At 45.1% G+C, this 25870-nt stretch overlaps 2 protein-coding genes across 2 annotated transcripts; both read right to left on the minus strand.

The window, feature by feature from the left end:
- Positions 1–94: 94 nt before the first annotated feature.
- Positions 95–2283, minus strand: LOC131263118 (translation factor GUF1 homolog, mitochondrial). The gene is made up of 3 exons (XM_058265273.1): positions 2176–2283; positions 344–2114; positions 95–268 (listed from the first exon to the last, which is right to left on the minus strand). The coding sequence occupies exons 1-3, from the start codon at positions 2226–2228 to the stop codon at positions 143–145; spliced, it is 1950 nt and encodes a 649-aa protein (XP_058121256.1). The 5' UTR covers positions 2229–2283; the 3' UTR covers positions 95–142.
- Positions 2284–2922: 639 nt separating this feature from the next.
- Positions 2923–15467, minus strand: LOC131262089 (vascular endothelial growth factor receptor 1-like). Its single transcript, XM_058264009.1, has 16 exons — positions 15383–15467; positions 13645–13784; positions 13205–13576; positions 11692–11836; positions 11119–11268; positions 8764–8909; positions 8177–8702; positions 7928–8103; positions 7200–7241; positions 6303–7038; positions 5734–6210; positions 5492–5660; positions 4579–4811; positions 3916–4511; positions 3692–3845; positions 2923–3619 (listed from the first exon to the last, which is right to left on the minus strand). Exons 1-16 carry the CDS (start codon positions 15465–15467, stop codon positions 3168–3170), a joined length of 4599 nt encoding a protein of 1532 aa, XP_058119992.1. The 3' UTR covers positions 2923–3167.
- Positions 15468–25870: the final 10403 nt, after the last annotated feature.

Genomic DNA, 25870 nt, shown 5'->3' on the forward strand with positions numbered 1-25870 from the left:
ATGGGGGAGAAAGTGGGTTTGTAAAACTCCAAATTATGTCTTTTGTTTGACTTTCTTTCCAGGACCATAATATTTCGCTGAAGCAATTTTAATTTAGCCATTCAGGTGCGGTTGAAATTTAATGGCTTCCAGCTGAGTTTTTCTATCGTTTTAACACTTTTATAAAGGTATCTCTCGGCACATTTATGTTTGCAATCGATCGCATCTTTTTCTTTCCATCTGATTGTTGTTTCAACAGCTTCATCCGTCTCGTAACATCCCCACCGTACTAGAAAGAAAATTGGCCAAAGAAAAGGAGGTTTTAAAACTTCAAATATGGCGCGTACTGACTCCTAGAACTTACCAATTTGGCCGTAACATCCTTCCGGTAGGCTTTGATAGTTTCTCGGGCCAAAATCTTTCCCCCGACCACCGCTTGAATGGCAATCTGCACCATCTGCCGGGGGATTAGTTCCTTCAGCTTTAGCACCAGCTCTCGCGCATGGTTCTGCGCTTTGCTCGAGTGCGTGATGGTGCACAGTTCCTCCACCAGCTGGCCGTTTAGAAGCACGTCCATGCGCACGATGCTTGTTTCCACGTACCCGTAATCCTCGTAGTCGAAACTGGCGTAACCGGAGCTGAGCGATTTCAGCTGATCGTGAAAATCCAGCACAATCTCGTTCAACGGCATGAGGTACGTGGTCATGATGCGCTCGTTGTCGATGTTAAGGGATGTCTTCTGGACGGCGCGTCGTTCCACGCACAAGCCAATGATCGCCCCGACACACTCCGTCGGAGCAATGATTGTGCCGAGGACGTACGGCTCGTGGTACTCTTCCACGAACGTCGGGTCGGGCAGGAGTGCCGGGTTGCTGATGAACACCGTTTCGTTGCCACCGTGTGCCGCGATAGCCTTGGTACCCTTCAGTTTGATCTTGTACGTAACCGAGGGTGCCGTAAGGACCGGTTCAGCATCGTACTCCTGCTGAAGTCGCTGACTGAAAACATCCAGATGGAGCAGTCCAAGGAACCCCAGCCGCCAGCCTTGTCCGAGCGCGGGACTAGAATCCGGCATTACGGTGACGGCGGAATCATTGAGCACCAGCTTTTCTATCGCTCCCTTCAGCACCGGATGCTGGGTTTGATCCGGTGGATACACACCAGCAAACACCATTGGCTGTTGGGGTTTGAAACCCGGCAGTGGGACACAACTTTTGTCCCGTTTGAGGTACACTGTGTCGCCGATCTGTGACTCCTTGCTCGTGCGCATGTTGCACCCGAGAAGCCCAACCTGTCCCGCCACCAAACGGTCCACTTTGCGTTCATCCGGTCGAAGGAGGGCCAAACTTTTCACCTCATACGCGCGACCCGTGTGGCATAGAACTATCTCCTGGCCGGTACACACCTCCCCGTCTTTCACGTAGATCAAATTAAGCGCACCCCTGTACTTGTCGAACCAACTATCAAAGATAAGCGCTCGGAATGGTGCATTCCGGTTGGCAACCGGCGGTGGAAGACGATCGATGATACTGCTCAGTACTTCGTCGCAACCAGTACCCAACTTGGCCGAAACCTTTAGCACTTCCTCGGGATCGATGTCGAACAGGGTGAGCAGTTCGTTACATACCGCTTCCGGACGAGCATTTTTGAGGTCAATCTTGTTCAGGACCGGCACAATGACGAGGTTCTTCGACCGGGCCAGATGGTAGTTGGCGACTGTCTGCGCCTGGACGCCCTGGTTTGCGTCCACCAGCAGTATAACGCCGTTGCAGGCGGCCAACGAGCGGGATACCTCGTTCGAGAAGTCCACATGACCGGGTGTGTCGATAAGATTAAGCAAATAATTCTCTCCCGCACGTTTGTAGATGATGGAGGCGGTCTGCGCCTTCACCGTGATGCCACGTTCCTTTTCGACCTGCAAGCTGTCCAGCACCTGCTTGTTGCCGGCATGTTTGGCGATGGTACCGGTAATCTCTAGTAATCGATCGGCGAGGGTACTCTTGCCATGATCCACGTGTGCAATTATACTGAAGTTACGTATTCGACTAACCGGAATTTCATCGTACTCGATCTCTTCTGCTAAATGACTGGCGGAGTTGTGAATTTTGTTGTGTCGAAAGCTGCTCAACATCCATCTACAAACAAGGCGTCGTTCGATGTTAGAAGCGAATGGATCAAGCGGCAAACAATGCTTACCGTATCGGGACTCTACACAGTGTTCGGATCGGTGAGTAACTTGTTAAAACCATAATTAATTCATATTACACTACAAATTGATACAAACACCGCTGTTTCTAAAATTCCTTGTGTTTACATTCGTTACACAACCAAGAAAAAAAAACAACGCAAAACGCACCAACACGAGAACTGTCAAAAACAGATGTCAAACAATAACAAACCCAACTGATGTTCCATATTCTGCTTGTTCCCGAATCGAATTTTCCCTATCCAACGTCCTTAAAAATCCGTTCAAAGGCAAAAGGACCTTCAATATACTTCATTGTTCTAGGAAAATATACAACAAATTGACAAGGCTAGACAATGCACAAATCAAACTAACAAGGCAAGACAATGCACAAAATTAGTACAAAATCTGTTCTTTTTACGAATGTTTAGCCCTCAACGTCTTTGCATATATTCGATACTACATTCCTACAGTATAAAGAATAACAAAATGAGTTTTCATTTGGTGCGTTTGTTGAAACTCGCCACATTTTATGTCAGCCACCAGGCGCCTCCATCATGCAATATGGATATTCGAGAAGGATTGCGTCAATTTATGCGGATATGGAACCTTCGTAGGATTCATATACATTCCGATGGCGTTTACAAAGCAAAAACTATTTAACATATTATTAAATTATCAAATTTGTAAAAAAAAACAACACGCACGTTTGTAAAATAGTAATGTTTATTCTATCGAATCTTAACAATATTCGTAACCATTGTTGGAAGTTGCTTTTTTGTTCTACGCGCATGGGCCATTGCTTAACGAATTGAAAAAAGCTCAAAGCATTGTCCGGATATAAATTATTTACACATACAAATACTACACACAGCTGAAACATCCATACAAAAATAGTCTCATTACTACACCAGGCACGACGTTATCGTTCGAAAGTCATGTGGACTATTTTGGAGCGCGTCATGCTTCGATCTGTCCTTTTAAGTAAATATACTTCTAACTACTAGCAGCGTTTCTCGTCGACCATACTTAATGCAATGTATCCGGGATTACTGATCGCTTCGTGGTTGGCACCCGTCGGCTCGTCGTTACCCGCCCGAGCGCCAAATTTGTGGTTCTTCACGTTCATATACTCCGGCTCGGGATTGTGCTTGCTGGTACGTTCCCGCGGCTTTGGGCCTACGGTGGCTTCCGTTTCTGAGTCGGAGTTGAATCCGTTGGCCACCGCTGAGAGCCGATTCGCCCCGCCTCCCCCCTCCAGCATTGGTATCTCTTCCGGGAGGCCACGCTTTTTGTGCCGTTTGCTACCGTTCGGTGGACTAGTGTCGAGATTGTTGCGAATGGTGGGCGAATGGCGCTCGCTGTTGAACCTCGTGAAATCGAAATGGTCCTCGTCCGAGTCCGATTTGGTGGGGGACATTTTTAGGTAATCTTTTTCATTTCTTATTTCTGAAACTGTAAAGAAACGATATTTGATTATTACAAGGATAGTTTCAACTCGCCAGTTTCCTAAGGTTAGGCACTTACTTGGTGGTAACGGTAAAATAATGCCATTCACGTAGTTTGGTGCTGTTGGAGCTGGCTCTTCCGGAGGACCCAGATTGGCTAGGTAGTCGGTATCACCACGTTCAACTTTCTCTGCGTTCATCTGCAGGTAAGGTTCGTTTAGTTCCATGTAATGCTGAGGATAAAATGATAACATTTACAATTAACCTCCATCGTTTAATAAAAATCCTAGATAAATCACTCACATCCCGCAGTTCGTCGGGCAGCATTGCGTTGAAACGGCTCTTCAGATCCTTAAACGATGGACGCGAATCAGGCTTCACGTTCCAACAGTTCAGCATGATGTCATAGATATCCTGATTCGAATACTGTGGCTTATCCATCCGGTACCCATCCCGCAGTTTGTTGTATAGCTCCTGGTTTGCCTCCATGCCCGGGTACGGCACCTTCCCGAGTGAGAACAGTTCCCACAGCACGATTCCGTACGCCCAGACGTCCGAATACGTGCTGAACACGTTGTCGCTGATGCACTCCAGAGCGAGCCACTTGAAGGGTAGTGGCGCCTCGCCCTTCTTCTTGTAGTTATCACTCTTGTACATCGACCGGGCCAGTCCAAAGTCGCAAATCTTTACCACATTGTCATCGCACAGCAGGATATTACGGGCGGCCAGATCACCGTGCAGGACCTTCCGCGAGGCAAGGTATTCCATTCCGCTTGCGATCTGTGACGCCCAACAGACCAGATCGGTCGTGTTGACGGATCGAGCAGGACCCTTGTAATCCATGCCGTAATTAGACCGCCACAGGGGTTCGTTCGAATTGGCAGTGTTCAGATCTTCCACTGGAAACATACGAATCACAGCGTCATAAGCCTTTTTTTCTTCAGAGAAAAATGCAACCCATCTTACCTTCCACCGACGTCATTGCGGTCACCTCCGTGTTGCAACTGTCCACCATAGCCATGTTCTGTAGTCCCGAGTGGCGCACGTAGCCCTTCGAGTTCAGATGCTTCTTCGGGTCGACGTATTGCTGGGTCGATCCGCTGTCGATGTGATTATGGTAGAAAGCGGGCGGATGTTGGAGCGGATGATGATTAACATTGTTGGTGGAAAACGAAAGATTTACATATTTCAAGCCCTGACTACATTACCACAAAGAGGTTAGCACATAACACACACACAAAACACCAAAAACAGCAAAGGATCCATTTTTGAACCAGCCAGCACCAAGCAATATACCGCCGGACCACCCGGGTAAGGTTAGACAACACGTTTGCAGAGAGGTACGAGCAATTTGCATGAACAGACAACACGGAGGATGAAACAAGAGTAAATGAGATTATAGAAAGTAGAGAAGAAGAATGAATTACGACATTGTTACTCATGTTGTTACTATTGTTAGTACAAAAAATATTTGTGCTATTTGCTTTCGTTTCGTATATGTTGTTGCAAGTGCTGCTCATGCATGGTTAGTTTGTTGTTGGAAGATTTTGTTTTATAATAGGGAAAAATAAGTACTTTTTCTAATTCGATATCTAATAAAATCATACGAAAGTTTTGGTAGTTACCCTCAAAACGATCATAACGCGTTACCACAGCCAAGACACTAACCCTAGACGCGAGCGTAACTGTAACGTTACTCGTGTAACAAGTGTTACGTTTCCCTTTAACCGATTTTAGTTAAACTAAATAATAAAAACTTAATTTTAAATATGGTAAAACAGTTTTAGTAACAAATCTGTCCTTTTTTGTTAAAACAATCTCTTTCCTATCCCGTTAGACAAGCAAAGAAAAAGGCCCAAAACAGAGCGGTAACGCTTACCTGTTGTATTGGTAGCCACATTTTGACCAGCGCAACTGATTTTTATCGATGGAGGAATCAATTTCCCCCGTTTCCTGGTTTATCTGGTCGATAAAGTAGGGACGGTGTTTCAGAAGGAAGTTTTGTATGTTACCGAATCGACAGTATTCCACAATCACCATAAGTTCACCTGAAAACGAATGACGCATACATTGTTAATGTTGCGTAGGTTGTTTCGTTTGGTTAAGCGGTAGCTTACTTACGTTTGGCAATGTTTTTCGTAACCGCTCCAAGTAGGTTCACCACGTTAAGGTGCTGTCCCAGGTGAACCATGATCTTGAGCTCGGAAACCAAGGCTCGCATCACTTCATTGTCGGTTTGCTTCTTAACCATCTTCACCGCGACGGTTGTTTCGTCCTCGTTCACCATTATGCGGGTAGCGGTGGCCTTCATCACTACACCGAACGCACCGGTTCCCAACTGTTTGCCGAGCTTGAGGCGATCCTTCGGAAACTCGTACTCCGCGTTGTACGGTAGTAGATCCGCCTGTTCGTCCAGTGCCAGATCGGGGTTGTAAACACCAAGGTTACCCTCCTCGAAGTTCACGATTCCGGCCTCCTTCATGGCCTTCACTTCCTTCTTTTTCTTGCAGTAGAACAGTGATACCAGCACGATCGCAATGATTAGCAGCAATAGTAGGCCCACGGTTGCGTAAAGCAAAGATTTTCTTACAACGGTACCTGTTGGAGGATGTTTTAACAAATTAAATATTCCACCATGGTACTATTAAACACAAAACAACTCCACGGGAAAGGTATCGTTGGTTACTTACTGCGCATATCCACCTTCCAGTACTTCTCGATCGTGCCCATTTTATTCTCCGCTCGGCACTCATATGTACCGTAATCTTCGTTCTTGAGGTACTCAAAGGTCAGCGTCGTGTTTGTTAGCTGCACCCGGTTGCTATTTTCTTCCAACACAATCGGTGCATCGTCCTTCATCCAAACGATGGTTGGTTTCGGTGTACCGACGATGTCACACTCCAGCTGGAGTGCATCGTGGAGGTCAACCGAGATGCTTTCGTTCGATTTTCCCGACAGTAGCTGCGGAGCCACCGGATTGAGCACCTCCAGATGGAACACCCTGGTTTCGAAGTTGTTCTCCATAGTCTTCACCTTGCAGTACAGATCCCCGGAGTGCTCGTGCGCTGCGTGATCGATCGTGAGCTGAGCCTGCCAGGCATACAACTCACCGGAGTACACCATTTTCACACCGTCCGACTCTTGTAAATCGCGGCCGTTGAGCTCGAGCGTGATCTCGTTGGTGTGATTGTACACGAGTGCCGAGCAAATGATCATCAACTGATCGCCAACGGTGACCTCCGAAGTCGTTGGGCGTACCTGTTTCATTGTGACCGCGTCCTCCATGGGGCTGACGAGCAGATCTGCCTGCGTAAATACATCACCCTCCGAGTTGGAGGCCCTACAGTACACAACTCCGGGCTGATTAGCATTAAGGGAGTACGTACGGGATTTGGCGACTACCGATTCGCCCGTTCCACTTGGTTGCTGTTGAAGTAGGGAGGGAAAGACAAAAAAAGAGGCTTCAATAACACAACTAGCCTTATTGACCCCGTCTACTTTCTGCGCCATATTTGCAAATCGAAGCAAGTAAAAATAACTAACAAAATTAGAAGTGCAGCAAAGGAGAGGTTCATAGAATGTCTTACCGTTCTTGCAGTTCGCTCCGAAACGCTATCCGGGCTCGGTGACTAGAGTGAAACGAGTGGAATCGGGAGTGTTAGCACAAAGCACGAGACAAGCGTAGAATTTACAGTATTAACACACGGTACACTTTCATGCTACAAAATCCTAACAAATCGTGCCAATGCCGGCAGTGCCTTTACTTCGCAGGAGGACTATGAAGAACATATTCTGCTTTCTTAGAATTTAATATCTTATCGAGATCATGTATGAAGTAGACTTAGGCTTCAAATATGTTTACTATTTAGCTGTATGTTTCCTTCCTTCAAGATACTTTATAACATGACTTCGAGGAGGCCATAAAAAATTAAATACGTCAAGTTTCAAATAATTTGCTTAAATTAACAAGACTTTCCAGTTTATTCACTGTGATCTCTAGTGTTACTTACCTTCGTGCTCCTCTTAAACCATTAGTTAATAATACTTTAAAATCAGTAGAGGGGTAACAACCGAGTTTGATTAGTGTTTTAGAACAATACATTTCTATTGAAAAACTGACCTCTTTTTTTCCTCTTTTGAGATGGTAAAAATTAGAATCAGATAACTTAAGTTCTTAGTCTATGGACAAACACAACGCCAAACAGAAATATTAGAAGTAAAATAAAGGGCAAATAAAGGGCAACTGATCAACATGCACGATTTGGGCGTCTTGTAACATTCTCCAATGGTAGAGATTAAAAATCGAGGTACTTACATCCCAACTGCTACTTTTCTTTCTGGCATCAATGGAGCAGTTTTTCCACGGCGACTCGAGACACGGGACAAACATAAAAGAAATGTCTGGACGTGGATAGCCGATGGCACGGCATTTGAATGTTACGTCTTCGCCCGATTTGACAAACATACTATTCATCGAGACAATCGGTTTATCTGGAAGAATAAGATTTTTAGGTTTTGTTTTATGGAGGGAAATATTCCGAAATATGTTTCTCTAACAACCTACCGTGAACGTAAACACCCATACGCCGCGTATTTTCTGCGTTACCGGCCATAACGTGTAGCGTGTAGTTTGCCGTGTCTTCAACCATCGGACTGTTGATCTTCAGCTTAACGTACGAATCTGTACGGTTGACTTCGTACTTGCCCTTAAACATGCCGATGTTCTCCTCTGAAATCTCCAATGCATAGTCCTTTGACCAGTAGTAGGAGATGTTGGCTGGAAACGACCGGTACTCGATAACGATGTTAATCGGTGATATGCGTCCATTGGGCGTCCGTCTCACGTTGATATCGTTGAGGTTGTTTTCCTCGCGCAGAAACACATAGTCCTCGGGTGTTTTCCTCACGTTCAGTTTGAAGCTGTGGCTGCTCGTATGGTCGTTATGATCTTTTACCACGCACTTATAAGTTCCGTCGTCGGCAGCCGTTGCTTTTTCGATGATCAGCTCCCGAGAACCGTACTCACGATGATCGACATTTTCCACCGGTTCCATCTTTACCGGTCTAATATCGATCCGGTTATCCTGCAACTAGAAACGGTTGAAAGTTGAGCATATCTCTGAACGAGAACCGTTACATTGACGCGCCTACCTGTGGCGCCGGAGTCTCCCATTCCATCGTGAACCGAACTCCAGTACGGATGTTCACTCGGCACACCAGCCTTATGCGCTTCCCGAGCGGTACATGATCTTTCGTGTCGCTGTGAATGGTGGGCTTCAACAAGTATTCGGAAACGGCTAACGGGACGTGGTCGAAAAAAAATGTTTCAATTAAATTGACTTCAACTAACTTGTAGAAGCATACACACAAACAAATAAAACACACTCATTTAAATAAGGTGATCGTGCGAGGAAAAACCATGCGTAAACAAATGAAAATAAAAACTATAATGTTTTTCAACGGTTGGGTTGGTAGAAGAAATTGTCATACTAACTTCAGGCAACAAACAAACACCAAGCGGAAAGAAGGTTTTTAGTTGGGAGCTAATATTATAAAAATTATTATTATTAAAGGGTGCATACGTGAGTTTACACGAAGCGATAAACATGCAACTAGAAACTAAAAAAATGCAGATAGTAACAATGCGATTGACACAAGTTGCTGACGCCAATAGACACAAACCCGTTTCAATGATTTCCATTGCCAATGGGACACGGTAGCCAGAATGGGTCCCCGGAATGCGCCTATATATTTGGACAAATGGCTTAACAAACCACGGTACAACTAGTAAAACAGTTCAGGCACATTCGTAGTAGCGTAGTAGACCAAGCGAAACATTTAACCACTCCTCCCTCAATCGAAGCAGGCGGAGATAATTGCAATGCAATTACGCGTCCATGCTGACCACAACGGCAGACGCATAAAGTGAGTTTTACGATCACATAAAATTTACTTCCAATCACCAGCGATCACCCGATGGGAAGGGAGCGGTGTTTGATGGATAACTAACTAGTTTTTGGCAAATCTAATTTTCCTGGAGGCGATGATATTTAGTTAAGCTACTGGACTAGCTATTACACCATTGATTACTGTTCTTGTATGTAAATAAATATTCCATCTATTGAGAATACATATCAATGAATTTAGAGATAATAATTCTTCCCCCTCAATGAATTTAGAGATAATAAATTTCCCTTCATTTGATGGACCACGTGGAGCCCATTTTTACAACTCAGAAAAAATATAAATGCCTCAATTTTTACAACGCTTTTCGACGGATTTTATCAACTTTCCGGTAAGTACATTCGTTTGCTTTTCAGTCAAGCTGCTACACTATTTCTAGATAAACCACGCATTAGCTGTAATGATGAAATGTTCCACGATAATATTGCAGCCAAGGTATTACTTTTTTTTAAGGACAATCAAAACAAGACACAGGAAGTCAGGATGTGTGTGAAATTAGGAGGATGTGTGAGGATTAATAAAGAAAACAAACGAAAACCAGGTGAATGAAAACAATTGGAGACGCGCGCACCACTAAAACCCAGAAAACACAACCACAAGAGGGATAGTCCTATATCATCTAGAAAAAGAGTGTGCGTATGTGCATGGCACCGATGCACGTCGCTTATTGCTTTCGTTAGCGATCTCTAGAGATGTGAATGAGTGTATTATAAGCTTTTTTTAAAAAAAGAATACAGATTTAAAGCGTAAGTTCGAAGACCTCGTACCTTCTTCATAATCGTCTGAACACCGCGGGTACACAGGAAGGAAGCACGTTATTGTGACATTTTTGGGGCGGTTCACACGACGGATCGAGGTTATTTTTATAAGAAATGTATGTTGCGATGTAAGGTAGAAATAAAAATAAATCATTATTTAACGTTTGTTTCCCCATTTCTGTTTTCCGCAAAAGAACAATTTAGAAGCGAATGGTCGTACGATGAAAGATATAGATAAAGTTCTGCGTCCCAACACCAAAAACGAATGACGAAGCCGCTTGTTTGAAGTACTCTCAGATATGACATAAGAACTATGCTGTGCTATAGTTAAAAAGTGAGAGAAACGTAAATGGAAAAAGTCTACTGCATCATGCAAGGGATAGTTTTGACTCGATCCCAGCTAGATTGTGCTTGAAAATTATTTACTAGCAACTGTATAACATTGCAAGGAATGCAAATGGAAAAATCATTGAAACACACGGTTTGCCAATAGATAGAAGATACAATGTGGAAAGTAGTTTTTCCATCACGATCTCGCGATCGGCATGCTATTACATTGCTAAAGAAGGGCTCAGCTATAAAAGAACCGAAAGCGAACGATAATTGTGAGTATAGTTTCATAAAAAAGAAAGATTAATCGAACGAATAGTAAACGATAGAGGATAGAACATTAATTGGAGACAACACAAGCGGACTTTGTCACAGCCGACAACGAGTGCAGACGAAACGATTAGAAAAGAAAGTACAGTAGACAGATAGAGAGAAAGAGAGAGAGAGTAATTACGTGGATAAGGCAATGGAAGATGTGACGAGTTCTCGCTATGAGGATAGACATTGGCGATACTCGGTGGAGTCGTGTGGCGGTCTTCGGTTGTGAGGTCATAACGAGGGGAGCTACTCCCGGCAACCGTGGCATTGGCCGTGTCGTTGGCGTCTTCGAGCGAATCGTAGGGGTCGGAAAAATTCCGTTCCGTCCCTGGGGCTTCCGTAGCGTTACTACTTCCGCTGGCGGTTTGTTCGAATGGGTCCATTGAAATCGTGGTGCTCTCGGAATTGACCTCAAAGTCTTGCGTAACTGAACGTTTTTCGATGATTTTTTGGGACAACATTTTTCCATCGTCCACGAGATCGTTGCTTTCCAGATCCGATATGGATTGTACGGAATTTTGCCACCCCTCGGAAAACGCCACGTGGTCCAACAACGCTTGCCTGTCGTCCCGGTTGCCGGTCGTGCTGTCGTTATGCGGTTCGTCATCGTGTGTTGCACCATCACCATCGTCGAATGAATTGTTGCCCCGCTGCGCTACGACAACGCCGTGCGCATGGCGTTCGGTGCCGCCCGGGATGGAAAACTCACAGTGTTCGTTGATCGTCACCTGCAAGTGGATGCGGTGCTCGGGTTGGCCTTTCGCCTGGCAGTAATAGGAACCGCCGTCCTCCAGCCTGTTAAACTCTAGTTCGTATCCTTGCGTGAAACTGAACTTATATTGGTCAATCAAATCCTGAAGTGATAGAAAGTATTGGATAGAATGTTCATATTTTCCAAGGAGTAAATCGATAGGCGAAGACGATAGAAGATAGGTTGGTTTCGTGGATCGACGATCGGGCCGAAGCGTTTCAAACATTGTTGACAATTTACGAATGCGATAATTTTTAAATACACCTACATTTATTTACACAACGATCGGGCGAGGGATTATCTGAACTTTATACATTTTTACATGCATTCAACTTAACAAAATTGCTCAACTGATTATATCGTTTGCCTTTATTTTAAGCAACACTCGACGGAAACGACTTGACTGATGCTTAAACTTGACGCGCACAAAGATGCAAAGACTGAGAACGCTGCGTCCGAAAACACGCACACCCCATTCAGCTTAATTAATGGCAAAGACGAGAAGATGAAAAATCTCACCCTTCTGTAGCCCATTAGCAGAACGATGCTCTGCTGTTGTTGCAGCATAGTTTACGAGCCTGTTTTTTTTTTAGGGATCACAACAACAAAAAACAACACATCGCGGTCCCACACGCCGCACAAGAGAAGACCGTCGACGCGCAACATGCGGTCGGGTTGGTTGCATGTGCATAAATCATTAACCCAACGAACGCCAAAATCATTTGGGCCCCCGGATTATCCGGCCTGAACCGCCAGGCGTTCGGGTCGGAGGAAATGAGTTTCTGCTGGTAAGAAGAGAATTTTATTTTAAGAAAAATCATTGCGTTTTCGAGGTACACATTGCACATTGTACACGGCGAGTTGTGGAGAAAACAAACCCGGCCTTCCTCTGGATAGTACTACTACCGATCTTCCTCGGGGAATGTATGTACAGAAGCGCTGCGTTAGTGTAGATAATTTTAAAGGATCACCGCTCAGTGTATTACTCGACAGAAGAACGGGGGAGCTGTTTAAACTTTGTACACTGAGGAAAATGGAAAGGAAACGGCGTGTTTTTTAAAGAGGAACATATTGGTTGATCTGTTTGTTCTATTTACTTCGCCCGGGGGGGGGGGGAGGTTCGATCAAGCGGAGATGGAATGAAGGTATAAAACCCAACTTAACGTACGCTGGACGTAAACTTCCATCCTCTGATTGGCGATCGCGTTGATGTCCCTGCAATATAAATCTACATGGCCGGAATTGAACTGAGGATTATGCACTATAGCGCCCTTGGCCGGATCGTACGATGTGTTAAAGAGGCTAGAGCTTTCACGCTAGAAGGAAGGTAGAAGAAGGGAGAAAGATTTCGATAGAGGCGTCCGAACGGTGAAAGACAGTTGTTCGCGCTTTCCGAATGCGACGGGAAAAGGCGTCCGGAAAAGAGGGAAGATGAAGTGCGAATAACAGCGTGGTGGATAGTTTAACTTACGCCCTCGAGATCCTTGTACAGCTCAACCTCGACTTCTGGATGCGTCGGTTTGCAGGGCAGGATGAAGCTTTCGTACTGGTTGACGTGAAACACGGGCAGATCGATCGGAACCAGTGGTTCCTCGGGGTCGCTCACGAACACATAAACGGACGTGGCCTGGTAGTTGGCCACAAGCTCGTCCAACCTGTCCTCCCGTGGCTCTCCGGGCCCTTCCTCGAGCTCTTCCACTTCTTCTTCGTTGTAAGCCTTCTTGTGCACGCAGTAGTAGCGACCTACCGTCACGGCTGACACGTTCGTCAGCATCAGTACGGCTCCGTACGGTTTATCTGGATCGTCTGCCTCATACTGGTCAACCACTCCGTACGGCGGTGCCTGGGGATAGGGGTATTGGGAAGTATACCAATATTCATTGCTCTTGCAATACCCTCCCATCGACTTACCCAATTATGCGTCGAGGCGTAGTGTGTCCACTCGATCGGTTCGTGTGACCTGCAGGTGAAGTTCATGTCGGCACCTTTCGACAGCAAGATCGTCTCGTCGACAGGTTCAATTTCCGGTGCGCCATGCTCATCGTCGGAAGCTGCGTGGGTGAGAGAAAACATTGATCATTCATTCATTTTTCCAAACCCATATACTAAAGAACCGTTATGTTTTCAACCCGTTGGGATGTGACCTCTGAGTGAAAGTGATTCGTATACAAGCGACCGAGGGACAGACTGACTGACTATGCTCTAGTGCCGGAGGAAGTCCAGTCGTTCCTCGGCAGTGCTCGCCGATAAGTGCGTTTTGTTTGTAAACATTTCAACAGCTCGGATTTAGTCGTCTGCGGAGTGTGAGGGTTGTTGAGAATTTAGTTGACGTCCCGGGCAGGCCAAGAGGAGATTCGATGCATTTCCAAGTCGAGGACGCGGAGTGGGATTTTATCACTTCCACGTACCACGTTTTTATCATTTTTCTCTATTTCCGCTTCTTGTAGCACAGCGCGAAGATATGCTGCAGTGCAGATCGCTTTACACTGCTTGCAGCGACGACCATGCAAGTTCCTTGCCCTCCTCCGGGCGTTCATAGACAGTTTGTCTTCTTCCCATCGAATGGAGGTTATTTGGGATCGGATTGCTATGGACTGGTCGTTTTCCAACAAGCCACAAACCGGCGGCCAACGTTCCGCCAACGCTCGAGAGTGTTCCGCCAGCATCTGCAGCAGCTGGCATTGCTTGAGCTTCTTCGACCAAACGCCGCGCCGAAGCCCATGATGTGGCTGGCCACAAAATCTGAACCCCACGCAAAATAGAAGAAAACATAAAACCCAAGCAACCAACAGCATACTCTCCTATCGGTCGGGGTTTACGGATGGCTATGCCTTATTTATTACTTCTTCAGGTGATGTAATTAGGGCAACTAGTGATGCTTTGCACGCCGGTGGTAATTGGAGATTTATGGATGATGTTCGGATGTGCGCTCGTGTGGCGGACTGGTGGCGTGCCCTTCTGCATCGGATCGCTCGGTTTTGCGTGAAATTTAAGAACACTCCCCGAGCGCCATACTGACGACGCGGTTAGTGTAGACTATTGCTCCACCAAAGCAAAAAGAGCAAAAAGCGAATCAAACCGGACACGTTACGCCTAATCTCTTCGGAAGTATCATTAGAGGTATCATAAAGATAACGAGACATATTTTCCTATGTAACAATTAAATTGTATTTCAAGTTCCAAATGGCAAGATAGTGAATTAATTTATGCTGAGATAATATCCAAATTATTCGATACCTCCATTGGCTTCCGAGATTTTTTATATTTCCGATTTTTGGACAACAACAACCAAATAGAATTAACAAATTGATTTTGTTTTGACATTTGTAAATTTATGTAAATTATCGAGGGACACTTTTGAACTTTTGAGATGATCTTAACTAACTCAAGATTGATCGTAAAATCTAATAAAATATGAAACAGAGATTCTTAATATTGTGAATATATAAAATGAACAAAAAAGTATACCTAGGTTTGAAATTTTTTAAATTTTTTTTAGAAACTACTCCGCGTATAAACTGATAAAGATTCAAGCAAAGTTTAAAACTTTCCTCAGAATTAATTTCATTGTACTTTGAACTGTAGTAATGAGTTAATTTGCATACTTGCGAGGCACGTTCCTGTGGGTTCGGGACGGCCCACTACTTACCACTAACTAACGCCGGACTCTGGAGCACGCTCAGTATACCGACGCCCGTAATGACTAATATCACAGCTCTTACAGTTCTGTCCATCTTGGCGCTAATGAAATTCGCTAATTTAATCTACCACTACCACCCACTCTCTGCTGCAGTACGCGCGGTTTTTGTGCGCCACTTCGAGAATATCACTTTGTCGAACAACGTGTGAATTTTTTTCCACAGTTTGCTCTCGTCGCTCTAGAACCGTCACTTCACACTAACAAAGCTTCCTGCTAGCTTCTTCGCGGCGAAGGAGCAGCGCGTCGATCGCATCTTTCGATCGCGAGAAATTGGTGGTGGAATTGTTTCTTCTTCTATTTGATGCGCATTTTACGCTCTCGTACCCGTTCCGGTTCGGGACTGAGTGGTCCTTCGGTATAAACAGCACACGAGAGTTTACGAGTTTCGGTTTCCTGGGGAGTTTTCTTTGCACTCACTCACGGTTATGATGATCGGTTTACCACCGATCGTACGATACACGTGCGCCTTTTTATTTTTATGCTACTGCAGGAATTTTGCTAGAAAAGATAAAAACAAAACAAAACAACAGTAAGTAAACAAACGTGCAAAACCCGCCGCCCGTAGACACATTCCGGTGGAAAAAGGTTCATCGACTAGCCTAGCTGGATAAATAACAAATTTTGCAAAAGGCCACCCAACGCAGAACACTTCGATCGCCAGCTGGTCCCACTGTGAAGAGATGCCGTAGAAAAGGGGGTTGTGGGTGGGGGTAGGTTTAGTCAGCGGATCCCATACTGTTTGGCATGCAAAGCGTGTCGCATGTTCGGCCCGTTGTCCATTTGTGTATGTCGCCATAGTTCAATGCTTCAATTCCTCTCGCCAACCACCTTCGTGTTCGTCTGGTTCTACCCGGGTTTTGGAAGTTATAACGTCACACATCAATAAACACACAGACACAACGTAAATGAATCACATACGCATGACGTTGTCCTTGCCGTTGGGCCTCTCCCCCCCATCCTCTTTACCCTTATTTGTCGTGGTCGTAAAAGATTTGTCTTCGCAGCAGCACGAATGCCGCAGGGTTGCCTTGTTGTCTCCGGTGGCACCATTCCGACGCGAAGGAACACTTATTCCAGGGGTACTGTCCCTGGAGGGTGCCCTGCGGAGGTCCGAGGGTTGTTGTTCAACGCACGCCGCCGCCGCATCGGTTTCCATCGGTGAGACAAGCCAATAAATTAAACCGTGTACATAAAATATTAATCTACAATGGGGAAAGCCATTCCCTGACCGTTTCGCGGCACACACACCCCTTGGACCTTGGACGCGTTCATTCTTTGTATATCCAACTCCGTGATAAGGCGGACCTAAGACAAGGAACTATTTTGCAGAGGCTAATGAAGCGTGAGGAAAATATAAATTTTAACACATCCAAATGATGACTTCACACCCTGTTCCTTTCCGGTGTCGCCGGTGTTGTGAAGATTATGGGCAATTATTTGCCTTCCTCAATACACCGCGCTAATTGCAAACACAACCGGACACATCCCTTCGATCGTGAGGCGCTTCTACCTGGCCGTCCGTTCTGGATGCAATGTGGGTTACGCAGTAATTTAATCAAGCCTTATGCAAAACACTCTCCAAGGGTAGCTTACAATTATACACCAACATCGGATATCACCAGGGATGTGTGCACCAACTCCTGGAACCGAACTTCCGGTTAGGTGGCCCAACGTTCCTCCCACAGGATCCTTCGAACAAAGGACTTACGCTTCTGTTAGGAGTGGTTGCTTTAAATGTAATTAAACCGGGTAAGGTTTATTCCCAACCATCGTGGTTCGAAACAATGGTATAAAACGAAACGTTTGTGGCTACTCATATTGTAATATAAGCAATGACGTTTGAAAATACCACTTCCTCCGGCCAGCAGAAGGAGACCGAACACGTTGACTCACGCACAAGAAATTCTTCGCCGGTTGTGCAAGAAAGCGTACGCCGAGAAAAGTCTGTCTGCCTGCGAACACCTCAGCATCGGGCAATAAAACTAAATGAGACAATTAGCACTGGTTGCTGCCGCATATCATGAGGGAATTACCCATATGTAAATAAGGTGGTGTTGGCCTGAACGGTGGAAAACGTTAGATTATATATTTTTTTAATTTGTTTCTCTCTACAGCGGGGCATTAGAAATTTCTTGGACACTCTTAAGGGTGTCATAAATTACCGTTAAAACGCGCCACACAGTTCGCCGAAGTTGGCCTTTCGCTGGCCGGACGGAAAACGTTTGTCCGGAGCGGTGAAAACAAAATCGCACACCGCGAAGGGATGGCGCCAACCGGGAACGCCTAAAAACCGGGTCCCGCCGCCTCGTGGAAGGTTTATTTATTTTTCTCCGCATGCAAATGCAACGTTGCACACGCGGCAATGCACGGGCTGCAAAACGCATCCACCGCGTCCGACGCGTGTGCGTTCGTGGCCAAAGTTAGCAAGCCGTTTTCTGCAACACATGGCGGTGTGAGTAAAGGTTAGCGCGGGGATTACTTTCTCGAAACTCGGAGGCCAACGTCAAGCTATCCACCCAGACGGCCAAGGACATCTGGTACGCATGCTGTTGGCCACATTTACTGAAGGATGGAAGGCCTTTCTTGTGGACGGCTTGGGATAAGGTTTTGCCAGGGCAAAAACATAATCACGCCTCGATGAAGCTCGAACGTTTTGTGCCTCGTTTGTGTAGGGAAATTTTACTGCTGTTTCCGGCTGTCGATCATGCGGTTGAAGTTGGGAAGAGAGTTTATTAGTAGTTTTTTGTTTATGTTTGGGGGATTTTTTTTAAGCATTTCCTTAAATATTTAGGTGAGGCAAAGACATAGCAAATACATACAATGCAAATATTAATAAATTAATAACAACAATCTCTAACAGTTTCATCTGATTTTACATTAAAAATCCGTCTAGCAAACTCGAAATAAAATCATAAAATGCCATAAGCATTGTTCATAGAAGTGTTCGTAAAGAAATCTTTGTAGCACATGTTTTATTAAAATACCTCATATTTCAAATTAATCTAAGCTACTTAACATCAGTTCATTGTTTGAAATAAACAGAACATTCCATTTCGCCGTAATGTAATTTTTTAAATACCACTAACACATTTTATGTCCACACTTTTGATCCGCATCATTTCCCTTTTTATTGCTTTTAATTTGACGACGGCATATGTTCGTATGTGCTACTGCTGGCTGCCCATTTTGCGCGCCTGTTCGACATTCCAACCTCCATATGGCCGGGAAGCCGGTCAACTATTTTGTTTGGCTTTTTTTTTACCAGCCCACCACTTGTCCGTGATTATGTCCGCGTCGGTAAGCCGTGCAACACAACACGGCCGCGGGAAAGCATTTGACCTTGTGCGCTCTCTGACCCTTTTCTATCGCCGAGGCCCGGCGAATGGAGCAAACGGTTACTTCGGCCCGGCCCGGTGGTCACCGGCAACGGATTATCGATTTTTAGTTTATCCGCATGCCGAACCGACCAAAACACGAAAAGTCACGAGAGTGTGGAAAAAGTGTGGCGTAGAGAGTCAATTGTCATCCGCGACGGGCGAAAATGGAATTCTCATGTACCCAAATGGCCAACGGTCAATCGGAAGGCGAAGTAGTAGTTGCCCGTTTACCGTAAAGTGGCAATGAAAAGCGCGGTGAAACATAACATCAACAACCGAAACACCGTGGGATGATAATTGTTTGCTTTCGGACAGGATCTCTTCTGCTTTCGAGGGGGGAAGAGAACTGTTTATGTTTGGCCAAAAATAAACTTGCTACCCGAACGGACGCACAAAAGCGCACTAATTTCATCATACGCCACTAATCCATTTATTCCCTTATGAGCGGATTGATTAATGGTCGGTCTCCCGCGGACTTTTCGCGCGCCGAAAAGGTTGTCAACCACTGGACGGAAGTGTGAAGGCATTTGGTTGATTTTATTGACCATTCCGGGAAACTGTAGGCGAGAAGAGTATGTATTTATTATTCATTTACATTATCACAATCGATTGGGAAAACCCCCTCCCCCTTTCACTCTGGGAAACTCCATCTCAAGAAGGCAACCTGAAGAGTTTGTTCCACGAACGTCAACATAAAAATTAACAATAAAGAATGTTACAGATTCTCTGACTCATTCGATGAGGATCGACCACTTTTCCAGGAAATAATTTAAATATAACTCTCTTCCAACCAATTGGCGCACTCGGTAGAAAACCCCCTTATGGAATGGAACTCGTCTCGAGCGCAGTGAAAAAAAAATAATAATATTAACTGGAGCAAATTCAAGTGATTTAACAACACTTGGGGACCGGTTGGAGTGTCCCAATGTCTTTCATTGACAGACAAACACCCGAGCTGATGATGGTCGGGTTGGTGCTTCGTATGGTTTCATGATCTCATCCACGCCTCCCATCCTAGCTCCACCTCCTCCCTCTCGGTGCATACGTTCTTGTCGTTACCAATATTTCCACTCCGGATTCGCGTTAGCTTCCACGTGCGCTCGGTTCCTTTTCCTGGACGCGGTTGTCCGTTGAAACCCGAAATGGGCCCGACAGGATGGTAATGATGACATCAGAATGTGATGAAGAGAGTGTATGTTTTTTTTTGTGGACAAATTATTAGCGAAAACACACACACGGCCACATGTGGGAGGGCCGTGAGTATGCTTCTATTTTAGCGCCCAAACCGAACCGTTTGTTTGTTTAAAAACGGCGGCCTGGTAGTGCCTCTCGATTGGAGTGTGTTTTCCCTGGCGCTCGCTTTTGATGCTGTCGACACTTCTTTGAGGTGGTTGCGGCCACTTATTTTCGTTATGCAAACGAAAAAGGAAAACTAAAACCACACTTCGCGCCCGAATGTGAAGACGCAGCGCGAGGCGAGACATTTTCTCGAACCATAATTCAGAGTTCCGTCGCTGACCGCACGCTAATGAAACAAATTGTGCGCCATAGCGTTTGTTCCGTGTTCCGTGGGTTGAAAAATGTATCAATATCTGTGTCACCCAACATGGGACATGGCCGAAACCGGCGACCGATGCTGAGAAAAGGAGAGAAATAAATGAAATAGTCGCCTGCATGGAATTGCCCCCCTTCGTTTCTTGGAGCACTTTTTCCTGGGATTCATCTCGCGCCGAGGGTAAAGTTCAACTGACCCATTAAGACGTAGCTCCATCGCCGTTCGTTGTTTGGTGCAGGTTTGGATCGGAATCTTCGTGACCAACACACACATTACCGTCTTGACGAACAGCAGCGCCGTGATCTGTTCCGCTCGGAACGCATGAATCACTAATTTTGTCTTAGCCGTCCCTGTTTGAAAATTTTTGCACGTTTCACTGATTATGCTGGGACAATTTTCCGAACGAACGGGACGAACATTTCCACCTAAACTGCCGGTCGAAATGGTCGTCAACCGCAGCTACGAACGTGCACGTTGGATACATAAGATACAAACGCTGGTGGAGTGGCGAAAAAAAATTCCTAGCGAAACATTAAACGACACATTAAACGAACGAATCTAAAACGGTGAAGCTGGGAAGTTTCGAGGTCAAGCACATTAAACCAATCCGACTCTCCCAGAGGATTTTGCATTATTTTGAATGCTTCTGTAGGGACATCCTCATTTTTTGATTCACAGATATTTTACACTTTGCCATTGATGTGACTCTTTTTATTTCACTCTGATTTAATAAAGTGTTTAACCAAAAAGGGCATACATGTTTTTGGACATGTTGAACATTATTGAATCATATTTTTCGATAAAATGAAGAAAATTAAAAAAATGAAGTATTTAAACAGATGTTTTTCTGTGCGCAATACTGAATAAAAAAGGGAACTAATCAACGAATCCGTTTCTAACTGATAATTGTGCCAAAGGCTACGTAAATGTTACGGTTTAACGCGATCCTTATCGGCAGAACGGCGTGCACGTAATGAGCGAGCAAATGGTAAACAAGCAGAAAAATAAACAACTTTGGACTGCTTTTTCCGTATGCTAGATGCATTTACACTATCTCCCCGCAAAGTGATGCTGTTACTTTCTCAGAATCTTGGTACGTTCTACTTTCAATCATTATGCAATGGAACTTCATTGTAAATAGAGTATCAAGAAACGGTACAAGGGAAACATAGACGAAAATAAAGTGGTAAATATAGCGCAGCACATGGAGAGGTTGAATCATTTAACAATCTTTAGATTTGATCACAATTGTGACACTGTGACAATTCCTCATCTGCTGGTATTATTGAATAAGTCATCACTTCCATTTTACACACTTGCAATGCACTTCAAATGCATGCAAACGCAGTACGGAAATTTCATTTGAAATAAAGGTCAACACACAAGAACGTTGATTGGATACTAAAATAAACTGCGGCAATGAAGTGAAAGAAAACTCACGGTGAATAATTTTTGCACAAAACAGCCTGCTTCGATTCGCCGTTGGAAGAAGGCCTACCAACACTTACTGGCGTCCGAAATCTTCGACCCACGGGGCTTCTACAAAAGGACCACAAGAGAACGAACAGAGACAACGGCGGCGGCAAGGCCGGCAGGAAAAAGCATAAAATAAACAGATAAACTGACGCAGGCACATTAAGCCACCCTTCGAAAAATGGCCACCAACAAGATAAGGAAGACCGGGCATGACCGCGTTCCAGGGGACCCCGTGTGGGTTTTAGGACAAACACAGACAGGCCCCGCTTGTGGACGTGGAGAGATAATGCGCGAAACCGACTGGGAATCGCGCCGAAAAATGGCGTTCCTCCTATGCGCCGCCGAACGGTGGTGGTGTCGATTTGCAGCCAAGTGCTTCCGGAGGCATGCGCATATTTTGCTTACCTCGGCGACAAATGGCCAAACAAGCAAATCGTCGACGGCAGCGACGGTTGAGAAAGCTGCCATACCTGTTTTTCTTTCTGATGACACTGACGGAAATGAATGCTTCAACCTGTTCCGGGTCTGTATGCGCTGTCCATTTGTTGACTGGTTTTGCACAGTAGTTTCCGGTCAGTCGCGCAAATCCACAACCGCTGCACCTAATCGTTCGAGGGACAGTTATATACACATCAAGAAATGGGACATATACCTGTGCCGTATACCTCGACGTTGACGTTCCAGTCCCTCTGGCTCGTCAACAGCAAAGAACCGAGTTTCGTCAGCACATGACACATCCAAGTGCGCTGCGACGATGACGTAGTCAAGACACCGGTTGGACTGCTTGATGTTTGTTTCTTTTTCCACCACACTCTTGTCGGATGTTCCAGATGTAAAATGGTGTCGCCTTCGAGAGATCTTTGCTGCTACAATGCAGTCTCACATTTTGGTTGGAACTTGATCTGTATCACTTTGTACCACTCGTCTGGTTTATGTCATCTGGTTAGACTTTTCTTACTACATCCCAGCAGCCTGTTTCATTTACTGGTTATTTCTTTTTGGCTCATTCCGAGCGCCTCTCAAGAGTCTGTTTGTGACCTCGAAGGAAGCACAAAGGAAAGTGAAAGAGAAGTTAAAAATTATTATAAACAAACATGCCAGAATTCTGGGTTGTTTGCTGTAGTTGATTTGAGGTGCGGTTGGAACAGAACCCATCCTCAACAAAGCTACAAACTTGGAAATGCAAGACCCGTGGAAGATTTATTAGTTTTTATAATTTTCTCCCACTCCGTTCTGCCCTTCTATTGTGCATCCACATTGCGGGCTAAACTCACTCGGATGCGACTGCAACTGCATCGTACAGAGGAAACGAAACTGGCCGGAAATTAAGCGGCCACGCGAGATCAATTGATCGCCTATTGACTCCCGGGCTGCAAACCGGGGCACACGGGCTGACGTCACGGTTCGTCGGAGATGATACTCTTACTGTAACCGGCGACGATCGGCGTGGTATGGGGATTTTCCGGTGACGGTTATGCTTGTTGAATGACTTTTTTTCCCCTCCCATCTAACCCTACTTCAACAACATGGAAATGAAGCTCTTCACCCGGTTGTGGTTGTGAACCTATACCACCACTACATCATAAAGGGAATCAACAAGTTGTGCTTCGAAAAGTAAGAACTTCAAATTTACTCACACGACTTTTGTAGGATTTAGACTTTGCTTAACTTTACTTTAAATCAAAAAATGATACTTCAAATTTATTAGTTTTTTATATTCATGAAAATCAAACTGATGCTGTTAATAACTTTAAAAGGTTTTCTGAGTAACTTGCTTCCGGTTAAATAGAAGTAAGACTATTTTTAGAACATGCATCTCCTGTGACATCGCTTTGTCTTATCAAGAAATGATTAGCAAGCTTGGTGCTTGTACTCATACTTTAAAGTACCTTCATTCTGGTTTGTTACAATCTCAGTTTTATATCTTTTAAACAACCGACTTTGTTATTGCTGTAAGAGAAGGGGTTGTTTGTGTTCATTTTTGTTGATAAAGCTACATAAGTTGAGAAATACATAACTTTGTCATATGTTAAGTTTACTTTTCCCTCTCACTCCAGCATGCGCACCGCCAGCCGTACACTGACAGCTTTATTTGGGTGCGCCAAATCCGGCGGAATATGATCACCTTTACCTTCATCCACGTGAGGAAACCTGATTTCATGGCGACGCGGTGTGTGTGTGTGCATCCCTTCCCGAAGCCGCGCGCGATCGCCATCGAAAAACCCTTTCGAAACCCGTCCCGCGGAACGCACACCATCGCACGCCGTCGAAATGCGCGATCGAATGCCGCGCTGAGTAATTGTGTGCTCGCGGACGACTCCGGCAAGGTAGGCGATGGCTTCTGCGGATATGTTCGATGATTCATCCAAGCGTGCGTGATTTCCGAATAATAACCGTAGCTCCAAACGCGTGGTATTTTCACGGTGGACGTTTGTCAGCCCCACCTGTGACCGTCCCCGTCTCTTATCTTACGAACAAACAGAGTAAATATGGTGAGCGCGAACCCTTGAGATCACTTGCACGGTTTTTCTTGGAATCAATAGTTAGTTTCGTTTTTTCCCTCCTGTAGCCCGTTCAGTTTATGCTTTCGACAACATCGTATTCAGCAAGAACAGAAAATAACGCTATTGCGTTGTGTGATAACTTTTCGATGGCATGTATCCGCAAACCGTTGACATCGTCATATGGTTGCTGCTGGGCGCTACATCTCTAGGGGCTCGCTGAATCGCTCGAAACCGTATCAGCTAGAGAGATATGGTAAAGAAATAACACTTGTAGTTTGTTCCATCTTGTTCTTCCTTCCCATCCGCATGTTTTATGTTCTTGCTTTAATTCTTCTGCTGTGTTGTCGTTGTTTTGCGTCGCGTGTCGTTCTTTCCCGCATTTCTCCACGCTGGGCGTTTATCATCTTTCGTATTCTAGAAATATGTACATATCTTACATAAGATACGGCGCAGCAAACAAACGACCCCGACGGCGGCAACGACGTCTGCGGGCGAGTTTTGTTCGATAGGCTTTCTCGCGTCTCCACGTTGTAACTGTCACTAGAAGTAGGAAACAACAAGGAGAACACCAAAAACTATTGGAGGATGATAATCCCCGTGCCTAGCCAGAGCCCATTCTTTTTCTTCCCGAAGATCCTCCGTTGGGTAAATTACAGGGTAATTTGTGGTTGGAAGGTTTGGAAAATCAAACTTTCCCCTTTCCGGGATCGCTCTGTTCTTGGACTGTGTCACAAGTAGAAAGATAACTTTGAGGTTTAACAAACCTCTATTCCATAACCCCGTGCGCAGCATGTGCTATTTGCCCATGCGTGTGCGTATGTGCCCTGAGCAAGAAAAAAAAGGGACAAATCGGTTGAACGTGGTCAAATATTTAGGCTGTCGCTTTGTTGTCCCCACAAGGGGTCTTCCAAGCGAAGTAAATAAAACCGGAAACACGGTTCTTTCGTTTGCTGGGTGGAGGACCTGGGAAAAATGTACAAACAACATTGGCCCACAAAACACCGTTGTTTTGGACATTCCAATAGTAAGCAAGTGCCGGCGACGAGTGCTTAGCATTGCGATAAGATTTCCTTTTGCAGTCACATTTACGCTGCATAAGTTCAACTGACAACCCTTAACTTTCGAATCGAAGCCAACTTTGCTACTCCAGTGCCTACTGGGAAAAGAAGTTACCAGTTAAGTTTAATATTTTTCACGCCAGCAGTTTATCGTACTAGAAGGAAAAACACCACTTTGGAAGCGGCATTCCAATGACGGAAATCAACCTGCTAGTCGATGTTGTTTGTTTTCGCGCCGCAAAAAAAAACATGCGGGAAAACGCACCCATTCCGAATCGAGTGGGTGTGAAAAACGGACCATATGGAAAATGGACAAGAAGACTTCCACCAAATTTTACGATAACATTCGGTTCGGCCGTGCATCGATAAATTTACGCGTCACGTGGAGGGTTTCATGTTTTTCTTGTTGTTTATGTATTCCATTTTGCTGCGAAAACTAAAATTAAATATTATGACCTGAAATAAAA

The sequence above is a fragment of the Anopheles coustani genome, chromosome 2 (assembly GCF_943734705.1).
Source record: "Anopheles coustani chromosome 2, idAnoCousDA_361_x.2, whole genome shotgun sequence".
NCBI lineage: Eukaryota > Metazoa > Arthropoda > Insecta > Diptera > Culicidae > Anopheles > Anopheles coustani.